The sequence below is a fragment of the Triticum aestivum genome, chromosome 2B (assembly GCF_018294505.1).
Source record: "Triticum aestivum cultivar Chinese Spring chromosome 2B, IWGSC CS RefSeq v2.1, whole genome shotgun sequence".
Classification (NCBI taxonomy): domain Eukaryota; kingdom Viridiplantae; phylum Streptophyta; class Magnoliopsida; order Poales; family Poaceae; genus Triticum; species Triticum aestivum.
The window spans coordinates 742,426,801-742,444,371 of NC_057798.1; the positions used below are offsets into that span (position 1 = coordinate 742,426,801).

The 17,571-nt window shown below is 49.2% G+C and overlaps 1 protein-coding gene and 1 long non-coding RNA gene across 2 annotated transcripts; both read right to left on the bottom strand.

The window, feature by feature from the left end:
- Positions 1 to 648: 648 nt before the first annotated feature.
- Positions 649 to 3,286, bottom strand: LOC123047098 (probable isoaspartyl peptidase/L-asparaginase 2). Its single transcript, XM_044470589.1, has 2 exons — positions 2,718 to 3,286; positions 649 to 1,417 (listed from the first exon to the last, which is right to left on the bottom strand). Exons 1-2 carry the CDS (start codon positions 3,111 to 3,113, stop codon positions 812 to 814), a joined length of 1,002 nt encoding a protein of 333 aa, XP_044326524.1. The 5' UTR covers positions 3,114 to 3,286; the 3' UTR covers positions 649 to 811.
- Positions 3,287 to 12,358: 9,072 nt separating this feature from the next.
- LOC123042397 (uncharacterized) lies at positions 12,359 to 16,993 on the bottom strand. Its single transcript, XR_006418775.1, has 4 exons — positions 15,951 to 16,993; positions 13,840 to 15,860; positions 13,593 to 13,694; positions 12,359 to 12,748 (listed from the first exon to the last, which is right to left on the bottom strand). It is a non-coding gene; the product is annotated as an uncharacterized lncRNA (long non-coding RNA).
- Between the last annotated feature and the right edge of the window lie 578 nt (positions 16,994 to 17,571).

The window sequence follows — 17,571 nt, forward strand, 5'->3', positions numbered from 1 at the left end:
CCGAAACAGATAGAGTTGCCATGCTTTTACAACTACACTTGCCATCCCGGATAACTACATCTGTCAACCAGGATGGCAACTAAATCGTCATCCCGCGGTGTACCTAACGTAGTGTGCCAGGACGTGTGGGCATTTTTGCTTCGTGCCACACGCGCGGGATGGAGATGAGTAGTACTTGTTGGCGTGTGGCACGAAGTAGCCGCGCCCACATGTGTGGGCAATTCTAATATCCGCCCACACACAGCCCGTGTGGGCTACCTCCTGTTCGCAGCACACACGATGTGTGGACGCATGTCTAATATACCACACGTGTGACAGTTATCGGCGTCCTTCTTTTACACGATATATTTATATTTACTCGATTTTCACCGAAAATCCATCTTAGGTTGAAGCCACATTATCTATCTTAACTTATTAGGGGTGGGGTGCTGAAGATCTTCAAAGTTGTTTTTCGATGCGGTGGGATGACGCGGCCAGCATGACGATGGGGAGCGTGGGGGCGGTGAGGATCGCGGCCGGCGGCATGCGGTTCAGCCTGGGTTCACGGGACTACACTTGAGGAAGAAGACAGTTTTGTTTACAACCGTTGGATGAAGATCAAACGGTCTACAATATAAGTTACTGATGGAACTTTTTTGAGGCACGTCGTGCATAGGCAGTCCCATGTTTATTATCCGGTAGCTCATGGCTTTGAAGTAACCAGTGCTAGTAACCGAGGATTCTTAGACTAAAACCAGATGGCAATCGCAGGATGACCAAACGTATGTACACACACTACATGCGGACACATCTCCGGCTGAGCTCGCGCACTTCAATCCCAGATGCCGACCTCCATGAAGCCGTCCTCGGTGGCGCAGCCCCTGAACATGCCGGTGCAGTTGAACCCGTACGCCACCTCGCCGGTGCCGGACACGGCGATGAGCCCCGCGAACCCCTCGTCCAGCCGCTCCTTGACGCAGAAGTCCACGGCCTCCTGCAGCGGGAGGCCCTTGTACTCCATGACGGCCGCCACGTCCCGCGCCAGCGTGGAGCGGATGATGGCCTCGCCCTCGCCGGTGCACGACACAGCGCAGTGCCCGCACGCGTAGGTGCCGGCGCCGATGAGGGGCGAGTCGCCGATGCGGCCCGTCATCTTGTTCATGAGCCCGCCGGTCGAGGTGGCCGCTGCCGTGAAGCCGTTAGAGTCCACCACCGCGCACCCGACCGTCTCCTGCGCGTAGATGCTGATGGGCAGCCCGTTCATCACCATGCCGTTGCTGCCGTGGCCCTCCACCGCCGCTGCCTGCGCGCTGCAAGTGTCGGTGCCCGCCAGCGGGATGCGGTAGTCGAAGAGGATGCTGTTGGCCTCCTTGGCGAGCTTGAGCATGCCCACGTTCTCCTCCGTGATGAAGTAGCTGTTATCCACAACCTCCAGGCCCTGCATACAGACCAAGTTGGAAACCAATTCAGATCAACACATTCAAATGTAAAATCGTGTTAACTCTCGATGCAAATAAAGATCGTGCGGCACGGTGCACAGCCACGAGATCTGCAGGCAAGGCGAGGGATTCTGTGGGAATCACGGCAACGGATCCAGTTGCTGTAACTCGATGGTGTGGCGTCGACGACAGATTCGTCGCACTGGGAGCCAGTGGCCTGGTCCCGGCGTGGCGGCTGGCATGGGCGGGGCACGAGATCCGGCAGGGATTCTGTCCCATGGCTGCCACACACGACGCGAGTGGTGCACAGGGGGAGGCGATGCCGTGCACACGTTTTCGCGCCAAAAACAGGGGAGCGTGCAAGTAGAAACAGGGGTGCTTTGGCTGTGTACAGTAACCATCCTAGGTTGATGGATCTGACAAGTGATCTTTGTTAAATTTAATGAGAAATAGTGCCGACCACAAGAAAGAAAGTTGTGCACATGCATCGAACCATTTTCTTTGGCGCATGCGACAAAGATGGAATCCTTTGGTGCAGCTGCTGGCTAGTACTAGCTAGCTGCACGATCTTGACTGAAAACTCTTGAGGCTGTTGTCACCAAGGGTGTGTTTTGGTAGGTGCGGGGCGGCTGTTGTCACCAAGAGACCCATGTGTTTCTCCACTTTTCAACTGTTAGGAAACCAGGGACATGACCTTCTTGAGCTATTGTGCTAACCTAACTCTGTCTTTTACCCGCAAAAAAAAACTATCTCTGTCTTGCTGTATCTAATAAAATGACATGCTTACCCAAAATGAAGCATGAAGATACGATACGGAACAAATTACACACGGAGCCGAAGCTACTCCAAAATATCTTGCAGGATCGAAGCAAGATGCGTCTCTGCAATGAACTGTCTTCCCCGTGCAAGCTTTGCTGCATGCAGCTGTGTTGGTGCTGTGTACACTACATACAGAAAAGGTTCAGCTGGACAGGACAGATGGTGTGCCGCACCCCACACCTCATGTATAACGTGTCGAGCGCACCACAATTTTCAAGGATGCTTTCCACGAGAAATTTCGGCTGCATGCCATGCTACTCCGTCCGTTCTGTCACTCTCCGCCATGGCAGGGGCACGTGATTGTTTTCAATTAAAAATGATTTACTGTGCAGTAATTTCGATTAACTAGATGGCCATAGGGAGGCAGCATGTTTTACGTTACTTTCTTTGTTGGTTGGAGGCCATGCATGGAACATAATTAAATAATGGAGGTTAATCCCGTATCAAAAGAAATCATATCGGCGTTAATTGATGGATTACCTGCTCGCGCGCGAAATCCTCGGCGCCGTCGAAGGCGAGGTAGGAGTGTGGGGACTTGTCCATGACGCGCCGGGCCAGGGACACGGGGTTTTTAACGGTGGACACACCGGAGACGGCGCCGCAGCGGCGGCCGCGGCCGTCCATGATGCTGGCCTCCATCTCGACGGTGCCGGCGCGTGTGAGCGCGGAGCCGCGGCCCGAGTTGAAGCAGGGGTCCGTCTCCAGCTCCCGCACCACGGCCTCCACGACGTCCAGCGCCGTCGCACCAGCCCGGAGCAGGTCGACGCCGACCTGCAGGCACCGGGCCAGCACGCGCTTGGCCTCCTCCTGGCGGTGCTCCGGCAGGTTGGGGTCCACGCCCGCGCCTCCGTGGATGGCGATGGCCCAGCGCGCCATGCGTGCTTATGTAGGTGCTGGTGGTGGTGCGGTGGTGTGCTGTGCTAGGCGATGGCTAAAGCTAAGGCTCTTCCGTCGATCTCTCTGTGTGGCTACGGCTAGTTGTTATGGTACTCTGTTCTTTGTTGGTTGTTGCTCTGTTGGTATGTGTGTGTTGGAGAAGAAGGTAGGGAAGGCGGGGTATTTATAGGGGACGGGAGGGGGTGGCTCTTCTCCGGGTCCGAGACGGGCTGGTTTGCGATGCTGCGGGTTTTGGGAAGGGAATCACAGGTCCGGGAGGAAACCGTCACGCCCTAGTAGGGCCGGATTCTTCTCTCCGGAACGGTATCCGGCACTGCGGGGCGGGATTTGAGTGGTTGCCGTCGGATTTGTTGCTGGTGTGTGGCGCGTAAACAAACAATAAAAAAAGGAATTTTTTGAGAGAAAAAAATTTGGATTTGACAGCTGAATTTCCGAGGCTGCGTGATTTGGGTCCGGTTGATTCAGCACGAGGCAGAGGCAGAGCATTGCGTTGGACTACTCCTACAGAAAAACGAGTACAATCGCGAAAAAAATAAAGAAACAACTCAGAAAAAAATGCAAAACGAGCAAGACTCCCGACGTTGTTAAGGGCATCTCTAAGGTCGATCCCTAAACCTCCTGCATCCGTCCGGACCACGTTGTTCGGACCGCTGAAGACATCCAACGCGGTTCTGTATGGTCTGCACGCGTTTCCTCTCGCAAACCGGAGACAGATGCAGGGGCGCCGCGGGGGGGGGGGGGGGGGGGGGTGCAGGACTACGGACCGCTGTCACGCCCACCTGTTGTTAGCCCTGGCCCACCCAAACCACACACACATCCTTTCATGTTTTCCATCCCACGCGTCGCGCCGCTTACCGCGCCACATTCATACCGGCCCAGAATATGCAGTGGCCAACATTAATGTCGCGATTTGCAGGACGGGAAGGCAGTGCAGACGGACGTGCCCTCTCGACCGTGGTTGCCGCTTCAATGCAGACGACGCGACCCGAGAAACCAACTTCGGCCGCTGCGCCGCATTGAAGCAGGCTCACTGCCCCTCCGCTTCGGCGCCGTCCAGAACCGCACAATACCGAGCACCGCAACGTCCTCCTTCCCCTTCACCTTGCCGAGCCCTTCCTCCTCTCCGAGCCCAGCGGCGATGCCGAAGTCCTGGCTCTCCGCACCGGCTGGCAACAACGGTGGTAGTTCGTCGCCAGGCGGATCATGGCGTCGGCGTCCTCGCTCACCTGGACCATCCGCATCCACGAAGGCAGGCTCCTTCGGCTGCGAGGAGGACCAGCCGCAGCAGCGGCCCCATCTCCTCTCGGAAGCGGCTCTGACAGACGAACCGCCGCCCCTGGTAGGGTAGGGTAGTCAGCGGACGTGGCAGCGGTCCGGACGCCCGCACAACCCCCACCACTAGTTTATCTTTTGTTTTGCAGAAAAAAGCAAGTTCGTACGGGCATGCGGACCGATGCACGCCCGCGTTCGATGGCAAAACATATCCGAACCGTACGTTCCAAAAGGTTGCGGGTGGTTTGAGGGTTGGAGATGCCCTAGGAACGTTGCCCGCTGGCTGCTTGCACAGAAGATCCCGGACGGGCTGATTCCCTGTGGAATCCAGACAAGCCAAACCGCAACAAGCCGGGGGCGAATCAGCCACGAGATGCGCAAAAAAGAGATGCGCACTCACTCAAGTCACGCGACGATGGCGATGGAATCTCTGCGCCTGAGCTCTCGTTTTATGGAATTAAATTATCACCTAATCACGTGAGGGCACCGTACTGCAGAAATCGATGTCACTTCCGTTTAACGATTAAGATTAACTTTCCCGTGCATATACTATTAAGGATCCCGTAAATTAACTTCGATCGATCCATCCATCTCCTGGCTGAAATTGCCGTGGAGATCACACCAGATCACCCGCGAACGAATTGCCAAAACCTGTAAGATCGTAAGCCCTCAAATTACGGCCAATTTGAGTGCATCTGCAGTAAGAATTATTGAAAGATTCACGTACACCATACCCGCATGACGAACAGAGAAAGTTTCAAGCACCTTATCTTGTGGTGACGAGCAGAGGAAGACTATGCATTCCATGCGCCGGTACGATTTTTGCGCGAAACATCGTTGTTTCTGCCGCTATCAGCCACAGGGCATGGAGTGCCGACCGACTATATTTCACCTTCATAGCTTAACACTTGGGTGTTGGTTTTACCACTCGTCACCTGAAGGCGAGATAATTTCAGACCAGAAGAATCTGTGACGCACTTGCATCACTTTCGACCCAACCGATGAAGGTGACGCGCACGGACACGGTCACAAACCACAAACAACACTCCCCAGCTCGCCGGAGCAATCAGACGAGATGATGCATGACACCTGCAGACTGCCCGGCAAAGTTAACCCGGCCCCGGCTCACACAAAAGTTAACACACGATGGATGGAATCCAAGTTGCTTAGTGCTCGCTGATCCTCCATGTTAATTTCTACCGTTTAATCCTTCTTTATTCCTTCTTTATCACTACGAAAGGAATACTGTCGTAGTCAAGGCTTAGCTAGTCAGGCAGGCGAAATTGCATGCGCACACCTTCATCAGAGAAACCAAGGAGAGGCGAAAGGGAGATGCACGATCATCCGTGCCGATTTTTTATTTCTTTCCACGATTGATGCCATGCCTGAGGCTTATTAGTAAGCGAATCTCTCAGAATCAATCGCACTGCTACAAGTCAAGTATGCTTTGAATATCCCCTTTAGATGCAGGATTTGCAGTTTCTCTGCAATATGCAAAGAGTATCTTCGAGGATTAAGTCTTCAATATCGTTTTGAAACAGGGAATCAAGTGGGTGCCAAAATTAGCCATACATTCACATCAATGTTAGGCGCATGCAGGACGGATTCACTTTGTTAACCGTTGCTTTCAACGGCTTTCAGATCCCCAACGATCAAAGAAGCTCCACCAACATGGTATCTATGTCCGATTGGAACACTGCGCCAATAGTACGTGCAACAACTTTTATTTGTCTACAGTTGGTGCTAAGATTTTACGTTATTGTTATGTCTCGCCCGAATTTGATCGGTATCATTCTTTTTCAAAAAAGAATCCTTGCCAATTTACACTAATTCATTCAAAAAGAGTTGTTGATTCGTAGGATGTTGGGTTCATGACGATCAGCATATAGGAGGAAATGAAGAAGGAAGTGGAGCATATTCTGAACTTCAAGGGTTAGGAAAGGGGAGGAGAATTGTACACCTGGATAGGATAGCTGGTTAACGGCTGCTCTACGATGACTACTTTCAACCAAGGCCAACTTACCATGATGGTTTTTTCGGCATCGCTTCCCGAGGAACTAACCCTTGTTATTGTGTATGGTGGATGGCAAGGAGGCACATCATCCCTACTCTAGTCTCAGGAAAGAGTGATATGGACAACTTTAGTTCTCTCCTTTGCAGAAATGCACGGATGCTCTAAGGATGCATGCATTTGGTACTGTCGCGGATGCCGTGGGTGAGATTTTCTGGATGGGGGAGAGCACATGTCTTGAGGGCACTGTCAAGTTTGCCCGAGCCATGGTAAAGGTGCTTGGAGCAGAGTACCCGAGAGAACCAAATGTCGAAGACACAAAGGTCGATGTCAATTGCAGCGACAAGAGGTTTTCCAGGTATACTCGGTTCGGTTGATTGCATGCAATGCAATGAAAAAACTGCCCCAAAGGTTTGCGCAGGTAGCCAAGGTTTTAAATAGCGGATAGCGGGCTGATAATGGATTGCGACCGCGGAATGCGGATAGCAGACGATATTGTGGGCGGTATGTTCATGTAGCATATTTGTAAAAACACTATATTTTTTTGTATGTTTCTAGATCATTAACAAAAAGTAGTGTCATTTAATTTGAACTATAGAGGACGCTGGAGCGCCGGAGGCAAATCGTGGAGGAGATACAGGCAAGGCGTGCCGCCCGCATCGCTTCGGGGCTGCCTCTGGACTCGCCGGAGCCGGAGGAGGAGGAGGGAGAGCCACAGTTGGAGCCGATGGAGGTGGTGGATCCGGAGGAGGACGAGGCGGAGCAGCCTGCTGGGGGGGGGGGGGTCACCATGGCGGAGGCAGAGGCGGAGTTCCCCGTCACCCAAGCCGCGGAGATGGCAGAGCAGCAGGTCACCCTGGAGTCCATCCAGGATGAGGCCTATGTGGAGGCCAACCGGCAGTTCCTCCGGCAGGAGCAGACAGCGTCCGACGCGCTCTTCGTCGTCCTCGACGCGGAGGTACAATAGTTGGAGGCCGGAGTGGAGCAGCCGGTGGCGCCGGAGCTGCAGCTACCGCCCGTGTACCCGGAGCCGGGCTGTCGACATCTTCGACGGGGAGTAGATACGTAGTATGTAGGTTTTTAAGTTTACATGCTTTTGTATGGATTTGAGAATGTAGTACTAGATGTCCGGATGCATTAAATCGCGTTCGTGGGCATTTGAGAGGTCATATTTGTCATGTAGATAATCTAACCTAAATTCTATGGCGTCGAGGCATCAACGTCGCAGACAGACAGTACAAAAATTTAAAGTTTCGTGTCGTTTGCGCATACAGGGGTTCTTTTGTACAGTGACACGCCAAGGTTCCGTATGACCCACTGTGCACCGTGAAAGGAAAGGCATCGTACCCCTAACCAAAATGTCACGGGACGCGGCCAGGGTGTAGTTGCTCTTAGGTTGTACTGTACTGTACAGCGTGTGTACGTACATGGCCCATTTCGCTGTCAACCGCGCGTCCTCCCGTGAAAACCATACGATATCACGTCTCCTCTCCGGTCTCCAGATCGGCCGGGACCGTTTGCTTATCCTGCCGGAATCGCCGTGTGTGGCATGCGGCGTACGGCGTGAACGGCGGGGACCAAGGGGGATCTCAATCGCCACACGCAGGATCTGTCCAACAAATGCGTCGTTTTCATAGGCCCTCGGAGATCCGAATCTTGCTTGGAGCATTTTTTCATGGCGGCCCCGACGGAATCGTCGTGTCGTACGTTGCGATGGTTGGTGGTACTCCCACGTGAGGCGCAGCGGGCGGCTTCCAGGCACAAGCTGTTTCAGCCTGGGACCGGTGTTCGTGGAGGCTGACCTGTGGGCCGGGACAAGTGGCAGCGGCGCCGCCGGACGGACGGACCGCCACGCGCAGGGCAGGGGACGACCCCTACCGGCGCCCAATGGAGAGGCCAGGTTGGAGGAGGCAGTCTGCTCAGGCGGCTGTTGATGAGCTCCAGGAGCCGGAGATCAAAATTAACAGGTGTGTCCTTTTATCCCTGCTACTACTGTGAAAAATGGTACTAGTATCGAGTTATCGACACACCTAAAGTAAGTAGCCAGGAATACTTGGTTGCAGTTGCGCCACAGGAGCCGAAATATGAAGGTGCAGCAAGCTGTGAAGCTCCTCACCGAGGAATCTCCGTATTCTCTGAATATAAAGATGCAGCGAGCTCCGAACAAGAAATAAAACAAAAATCAGAGCCTTTCGCAAGTGATGATTCTCTATATTTGTCAATGCACCAATTAAGTTCAGTGGCCGTGCACCACCAAATGTGATTCCAGATCCTAATTCTCCGGAGGAAAGAGACAGGACAATCCGCCGCCCCGGGACCGGCGCCATGGAGCTGGCCAGAGTATTCAAGCTTATCGTGAAATTAAAATCATGAAAAAAGATGCACTAGGGTGAGTTGGTTCTACTCTAGCATGCACGCGCATGTGCTCAGGTCAGTAAGTTTTGAAATGGCAATGGAGCGGAGCATTGAACAACACCCGCTCTCTTTTTTTGTCGTCCACGGTACTGCTAGTTCTAGCTGTATTGTAAAGTACGGGAGGCGGCAGAAGACGGCACTGCTGGTAAGTTTAATTTAACAAATCTGGAAGACGGCACTACTAACAGATTTACATATTCAAAGAGGAATATGTAAGAGAAGACGGCACTACTGCAAGAGTACAAGACTAGTTTGTTTAAGAGCTCCATGCCGCCACTAGATCTACGGAGAAAACATAAACAATTCTGCTGCTGTACCTGTAAGTATCGCTCTGTTTTTTTTTTGTGTGCAACTTCCAAACGAAATGGTCACGACCACGCTACCACGGCACGACCGCACGAGCTCGGTCGACCAGTTCAGCCACTTGGTCTGCAGTAGGCCCCGTGCGCGTCCTCTTCGTCGCCAACTCGTCGCTTCAACCGAATGCTGCTGCGCAACAGCACAAGGCTCACCACTTGCTCGCCGTGCAGCCGGAGCACGCACTCTGCTTTGCGGACAGTAATAATCAGGCAACAGTTGGTGCTGTTGGGGTTCCAGTTCGGTCGATCGTGTCACCGTCCGTCGGCCGTGCCAGAACTGAATTGGGGCGCAGGCAGGCGCCGAAAGACAGGACGATCCTACGCCGAGCTAGGCAGCCCTGCACCTCTGGATTCACTGAACGAACTGGGGCGCGGGCAGACAAGGAGCTACAGCAGTGCTGGACACTTTTCTTCTTTAATCGATGGAGCACGCCTGCACGGCACATGACGCGCAGCTGGAGGCAAACCAACGGCTGTCCGTGGCCCGGCGTGGTCGGCCGCCGGCTCGATCGATCGGCCCGGTCGGCCAGAATTCAAGCGAGATTCCGCTGCCTTTGCGCGGAGGGCGGGACCGGCGGCAGAGGAGTTGGTGGTGGTGGTGGACCTGTGCTCGGCGCGGTTGCCAAGGAAGGTGGCGTGGTTGCGGCTGGTGGCGCCCAGCACGGAGATCCTCCCAGATCCCCTCCCTCGTCGGCACACTCGTTTTCCGGTGGTGATGCAGCTGGCATTGGCGGATCCTGTCAGTCGCTGGGTGCTGTGCCGCTGGATCTACTGGATCCACTGTGCCCGGCTTTGGCTCTGGCAAAGCGGTAAAAGAATCTCATGTGCAGCTCGACCTAGCTCGCTGTAGTCTCATGTGCTGCTCATCAGGCGTCCGTAATTAGATTCTGTTTGCAGCGTGAAAATATCTGATCATAGTAGATCTAGCCCTCAGTGAAGAGAAACACACCCAGCGTTGAACGTTCTCATACGAGCAGTGCAGATTAGTCTGAGCTCACTCTCTCGAACAGGAAAATTATACTAGTGTCAAAACGCTCTTATATTATGAGATAGAGGGAGTAGCTCTGTCGTGCTTAATTAGTTTGTAACCATGAACTGAACGAATACTATATCCCGTGCGTTCTGAAGCTAGGGAGTACTAGCCAGATAATAGTTATCGTGCTGAGTCTGTCATCACGAAATAAACGCGGCGCCGCTAATGCAATGAGGGCATCATATACGTCAGGGGGTGGCAAATATATATACTGGTCAATGCTCCATGAACCCGACCAAAGTCCATGGTTATCGGCACGCCAAAAATGAAGGAAATGATTTGACGAGTCTCGTATTAGTATTACTAGTAGAGTGCCCGTGCGTTGCCACGGGCCTTTTAATCTTTTATTCTGGTTGCACATATATATGTGTATTATTGTATATAATTCGGTGAATTTTAGGCCACTTCCAACAACACTATGCTGGAAACCTTGTCAAAGGATTCCTTTTGAATGTCGACATCATACATCTTCATCTCTCTCATACTTTGCAAAAATAAGCATATATGAAAATACATCTTCTATATTGTCATGTGCAACAAATATATAAAGAAGAACCACTATTTATATATGTCTCTTTTAATTGTGGAGTTTTCAGTCCGCCAATCATAAAGCTTTGTCAATTGACATTTTCAAAGCATCATCCGAAGCCATAGTTCTTATCTCTAATCAACAAAAGCGATATATAAACACATATTAAAATAAAAAAATAAGATAAGCCCATATACAATATATGTAGTCCGAGTGAGTGGCATCTGCTTTTTAGTAGAGTAAGTCGCATCCGAATTTTAGTAAGGAACTCACTTGGTAATTATTCTCCAGAAATGACTGGCTAGGGTATGTGTTATTTTTCACTGTATAAAAAGGTATGTGATATTTTTCTCACAACAAACAGTCGCTTTTCCCACAAAAAAAGCAAACGGCAGCTCCTTTTCTTCTCACCTTACAATAAACAAAACAGTTCAATCTCTGACTCTCATTGCATGGCAGAACGTTCACACTCACATCTCATTCTCCCGGCCTGCTCTCCTTGTCACGGCTTCGTCGCCACAATCTCTCTTCGCCATGGCCTCTTGCTGCTGCCTCCCCTCAATGCCACGTCATTCAACCCGCACCTTCCTCTCACCGCCATCTCTCCTTCCCTCCACGGTGTCAACCGCCCCCTCCTCTCCCCTCCACGACATCCTAGGCCAATTCCCGGTGCTAAGGAATGCACATCGTCGTAGCTCAGAGCGACCACCACAATGTGTTTTTGCTGCCATGATATATGAAATGGTATATATCATGCGCTCCTTTTGCTTCTTTTTTTGAAATAGCTATTGTCGAGGTATGTCCCCGTGCGTTGCTACAAGGCCAAACTTTATTGAGGGAATAAGAGGAGCATAAGGGGACAAACGTAAAGAAAATCAAATAACCGAAAGAAGATTATGTGGAAATAATCAGAGATAAAACATGTTTTTCTTACTCGACAAAGGCGATGCATGTGGAGTGCACACAATCACTGAACAACCTTGGTCGAGCAACCTTAATGAAAAGTAAAAGCACCACAGTTCATTCATATGAAAACATGTTCAAAAGATAAAAGCATTTGAACACATCTGGCCATAAATTCCTTGGAAGAGTAAGTAAATATGATTGAAACATGAAGGTAGCATATGTGCATCGGTGATTAAATAATGAGGCATGCAATCAAGGGAAAATAATAAAATGTTGGGTTTTTGCTCGAAAATAACACCTTGATTAAAACTTTCTTCCATCATCATCATGCTAAATTTTGCAGTTAATGGGGTATATGATAGATCAACATCATATCTGTTTTTACGTGTTTCAAGGTGGGGTTCCATTTCATGTTTCTTTGTGCTTCTAGTGTAGAGGAGTTTATATTTCACATATATCAAAAAGTAATCTTTGTATTCCATAAAATAAGTTTCAAATAGATTTTAGTGTATTAGCAGTGTTCTACAAAGAGTGCGTTAATAGTGCTAACTTTTCAATGTCAATTGATCAAGAAATGGAAGTTAAAAAATTAGTTTGTACTTGTAGTTGCATGCAACTGTGCGGACGGATAACCATTGGGAGATAAATATCAGGAATCATTAACTAAAACTGGTGATAGTTAATCCGTATCGTGTGAAATATCTTGACAAGATCATAAAACAACCAAATTGGACCGTTACCAGGTAGCCACGACCCACCCCTGAGAACAAACTCAGAAAAATATGTAAAATATATATCCACGTCCATAATACAACCATAATGCATATCCACGTCCATGTCTTCCTGATATGCTTCTACGACACACTTCTCTAGGACTGGACTTAAGAGGGCTACTACACCAACAAACATAAGCATCCGATAATTGCCTATTCTTCTGATTTATTTATAGGTTTTTATACTATACCAAGGTTGGGGGCTACGAAGAAGTGAATCTTGAGGAGGCGTCATCGATCTGTATTGAGGACTCTAGATCTCTGATCGATCATCTTAGTGCAAGGAGCCACACCATCTGTAAACCATTGTAGGATACTACAAAATGGATAAAATTTCATTCAACATAAGTGCATAACAATAGTAAGTCATTCAAGGGAAATCTTAACAAGTAAACAAATTAATGTTACCATTATTCAAAAAGGAAAGATGCCTACTCATTTTGAAAAGAGTATGCCTACCCATTTTTAAAAGAGCATGCCTACTCATTGTCGTAGCCTTGGTGTCATCAGAAAGAGCCTATCTATGTAATAAAACGCTCACTGGAAAACCTCAATTGCAAGAGCAATCAGGTAGCAAGGCTCAAACAAAAGATGTAAAGCAACAAGTGATATATCTGATTGTCTTCCTCTCCATGTTGTGTCTTCTCTTCTTCTCACTTCCCTCTAGGCAGCAACCATCGTGATACCTATTTGCAGTGGCGGAGTTACCTAAAAAATGTTGGCGGGCTGGATAGTGCAAATAGCACCACCAAACTAAAAATCAATGCAATATTGTGGGATAAACTTCATGTAAAACTCCTTTTCGCTCTAGCCCAGGGCGGGCCATGGCCCTTTGAGCCTTGCCATAGCTCCACTGGTGCCTATTTGCTTGTCTTCCCTACCATGTTTTAGGAGTGTATGAAGGCTGGTGCAAATAATCCCAATTTACACAATGGGGAATGCCGGTAAAAGATAGATCGATTGGACTCACATAAGCTGGCACATAGTTTACTATGACTAATCACTCTGTTAACTGATGAGAGTGTAAACACATGCTGTTGGCTAGTAGCTAATACTGTAGAAATAGAAATATAATTTGGCATTGTAAAGGTGATCCCGCCACTACCTCATGTAGCAAATAAATCATAGGTATATAACGGATTGGAAAATAGAAATCTCACCGAGCAAGACCGGATATGTAGGACCCAGATCTGGTTTTGATGTCAATTATGTTGTGGCCGCTCCCAACCTTGAAGCAATGGTCTATCGTGGAATTCTTCCAGCTGCATATGAACTAAGATTTAGAAATTTGGCATGTAATTACTTCTGCAAGTTGTTGAACACTCAAATTTGATAACATAGTAATTCCGCCAAAACAGAATAACTAATGACAAATAGGCAAGAATCGACAACAGCCCCGCAACATACCTCATCTTCTTTCAAGTGACCCTAGTTGTTCTTTAATTAGTAGAAACACATAACGGCGGCTCAGATCATATTCCCTCTGTCCAAACATATGAACATAATTACAGGGTAAGCAAGACTTATACGATCATGGCATAATCCACCATTTTATATGGGGTGTGATAGTTCAAACGGCATGCCCCGATAATTTTCAAGTGTCAGATTTTATTTAGGGCCTGAAACAACCAGTGTTACGGCTCTAGGGTGCACATGATACAAGCATTAAAAACATGGCATTGCACCCTCTAGCATATAATGCAATCGACCTATCAAGCAAATATATCTGGCAAAGGTCAGTGTAATCCAAACCTAGCTTATGCAAACTGCAACCAAGATAAACCTTGATGAGCTTACCCAATGGTGGTCGATACATGACTGTAAAATCAAGAACCACTGAATCTGATTCAAACACAAAAGAACAAAGGAGAGCTTATGATATCTTGCTAGCCACTGCAGCACCACCCCTCCACTGCGACCTCCTCGTCGATTCTGCAGCCGGCAGCCATACTAATGTGAGGAGATGTGGGGGCGCGGGCCGGCGAACAGAGGATGGGAACCCATGCGGGGAGGCCGCGACGGCGTCAGCAACACAAAAGTGTTGTAGATGTATGCGGCTCGGTTTAGTCGCAGGGTCGTATGTGGAGGAACTAAGGATGTTGCAGCCTGACATACAATTAGTGAGGAAAACCATTTTAAATGAAACAAACTTAGGGAGGCTGTCATTCTAAAAGAATAGTACAATTAGTTAGTGCAGCTATGAGATTCTCACACTGGATCCACAATGTCCGTTCCATGCCAACAAGCATCTGCCAACGTTACATATAAGTTTCTCTTATTTATTTTGTGTGTGGAATTTACTTGATAGTATAACTTTGCAGTCGGTATTTTCTATATAAAATATACTCTGGCATTTGAAAAGGTAGTCAAAAGATTAAGATTGTGAAATGAGCCTTCCAAGGCTCAAAACGGAACCGGTAAAATCTGGCATAAGCTAGTGTTCAAATCACTGACTATCAGTGTGCACCGTTCATTGGTACCAGACTATTAGCTATATCAGGCAGTAAAGAAACACCAAACTCATATTCTTCCTGTAAGAGAACTCACAGGGATATGTAAACAAGATGCAAACATAGCAAACATGTATGTCCAGATAATCAATTTCTGCAAATTAATCATTGGAAAACAACACTGGAGCAACACCATTCAAAGACAGTCAGACACCAACCTGCGAGTACGGATGTACTATGCTACCTCCAGATTGTTGGAAGGGATAGACTCCCAGGATCTGGAAAACCTTGCCGCTCCAACCAATCAAAGCATACAATGGTTAGCTTCAGAGCATAAATGATGTATGTAATAGTTGAGATATAGCAAAATAAAGAGAATCAAACTGGGAGGGCCCTAGGATGTTGTTCTGTAGGCAATAATGGATTCGTGAAATCTCTGGACAAGAAAAGAGATTCACCACGCGTGACTATCATGTTAACTGAAACTACACAGTAACTGTCAAGCTTTATAAAAGATGCAAACCTTAGTATTCGTTCAAGACTTGGCCTCGCCTCCATTTAGATTCAAGCCTTAGAATTCAAGGCAAAGACGTCTCAGCAAGTTCACGACTTGGCCTCACCTCAATTTGTAATGGATTTCGTAAGCTCTGACAGTAAAAGACCAACAAATGCAAGAATTGGAACATGGAAGAAGCTTAAGTGGGCATGATGCCATCGGGTTGTATGCCAAGATCGTGGTTGTAGAGCTCCCTCTATCTCCCTTGCCAAGCTCTCCCTCCGACCAGCAGTGGAACAACTGTTCCTGCTACTTTTGAACACTCCTTTCACGCTGCCGCAGATCAGTTGGCGGCGTAGGCCAGCTTTCGCTTGTATCATCACGTTGAACACAATATGCGTATATGTTTACTTTCCTTGTATCATCACAACGGATGGTATAAATCTGATTGTGTCCCTGACTCCTTGTCATAATTCTAAATCCTACACAAAGTGAAAAAAGAAAAGACAGATTTGTTAATACAACATTAGGCAAATTTGTTAATACAACATAGTGATATTACATGCACTAACAGGATCGGTACGTGGTATCTTGTTTGCTATCGGAGAGTGTGATGCCCTTCCTCCTAATCTTATTTGAGCGCTATATCAAAAGAGGCATCAACATTATGATATGAACTATGATAGTCCGACGCAGCAGCTCTTCCAACACAAAGGATCCAGATCTATCGATACGTGACGCTTCTTCAATAATTTCTAGAAGACCCAGGGCAGCTCAGACTTGCTTCGCTCGTGCACAAGTAAACATCAAGTGTAAAATGTCCTCCGGACCCATATGAACATTACACAGAAGTAATTTTACAGTCCTAAGCATGGAATTTTTTTGTTGGAACCAAAAGAGGCGTGTTGATTCAGTTCAGCAGCTTATGAGCAAGTATGAGATTATTGGTCAACTGCACTTGCAGCTCACAGAAATTAAAGGGGCTCCTAATTTGCATTACTAATGGTTAGTCAACTACAAAACCTGAGCGCATGTACCCCTGTCTTTCAGTTCAGATTATAGATTGCAAAATAAAATCAGACAAGAAAGTTGAAGCTGCCCCAAATTTGCATTGCTGATTAAGGAAACAATATATCTGGACTGCAAATTGGATAGCTGGTCATAGTCTTAATGCTTTGAACTGAACAAATTTGACAGAGGACATGGGTGCAAAGTAATACATATGTTGTGATAGTCCTAAAACTATGACTTGGCAAAATGTCAAGTAAATTAAACTACAACAGAAATCTATGAACAAAAAACGGATTGGGCACCCACCTTATGTTGGGCTGCTGCTGCTCCGCCGACATGGAGGCTCTGCGGCGAGTCCCCCGGCTGGATCTGGCCACATCGAACACCGGAGTGGCAAGGCCTGGCCCTCTCTTCGTCAGATCGGGTAGGGGAGGGGAGCTCGTGGCCTTGGACGAAGGGAGGAGATCGGGAGGGGAGGGGAGTTCCTAGCCTTGGACGGAGGTAGGAGGGAGGCTGAGACCCACCTATGCCAGGCACGTGGAGGAGGGGGTGGGGGAGGAGGTGGTGGCGGCCGGCTGGGGAGGGAGGTCGTGGTGGCCAGCTCCTCTCGGATCTCGGCGGCGGCTGCTCCTCTTGGATCTTGGCTGCGGCGTAGGGCTCCTCGGCGGCGGCTGGTGAAAGGTGTGGCCGGATCCTGGATGTCCTGGACGTCTCCGGCGACGGGTCCTGACCAGGATCGGCGCCGGATCCTGGACCGGCGCCGGATCAGTGGAGGCCGGCGCTTGTGATGTGCGATTTACGCGCCGGATCAGTGCCAGGGGCGACGGTGAATGGATGGAGCGGGGGCGGCGAAGGGACGAAGGGCGGCGGCGGTGAAGGGACGAAGGCCTGGAGGCGGCGGGCGAAGGAGGGAACATAGTCGGGCGACTGTTTCTCGCTCGAGTGCACGAAACCTCGCTCGAGGGCACAGAGTGGGGCGATTTTTTTTCGCTGGTTAATTTTCGCCGGCTTGGTTTAGCTAGTTTTTTTTTCGTTCGGGTTAGTTGGATGCGACGGAAGATTGGGCGCGTGGGAGCGCGTGGGGTACTCGGCTGGACGGTTTTTTTTGATTCATTGCGGCTGAGCGGGAGATGGGAGAAAGTACCAAAGAAGTACCAAAAAAGACCGGGTGAGGTGGGACGA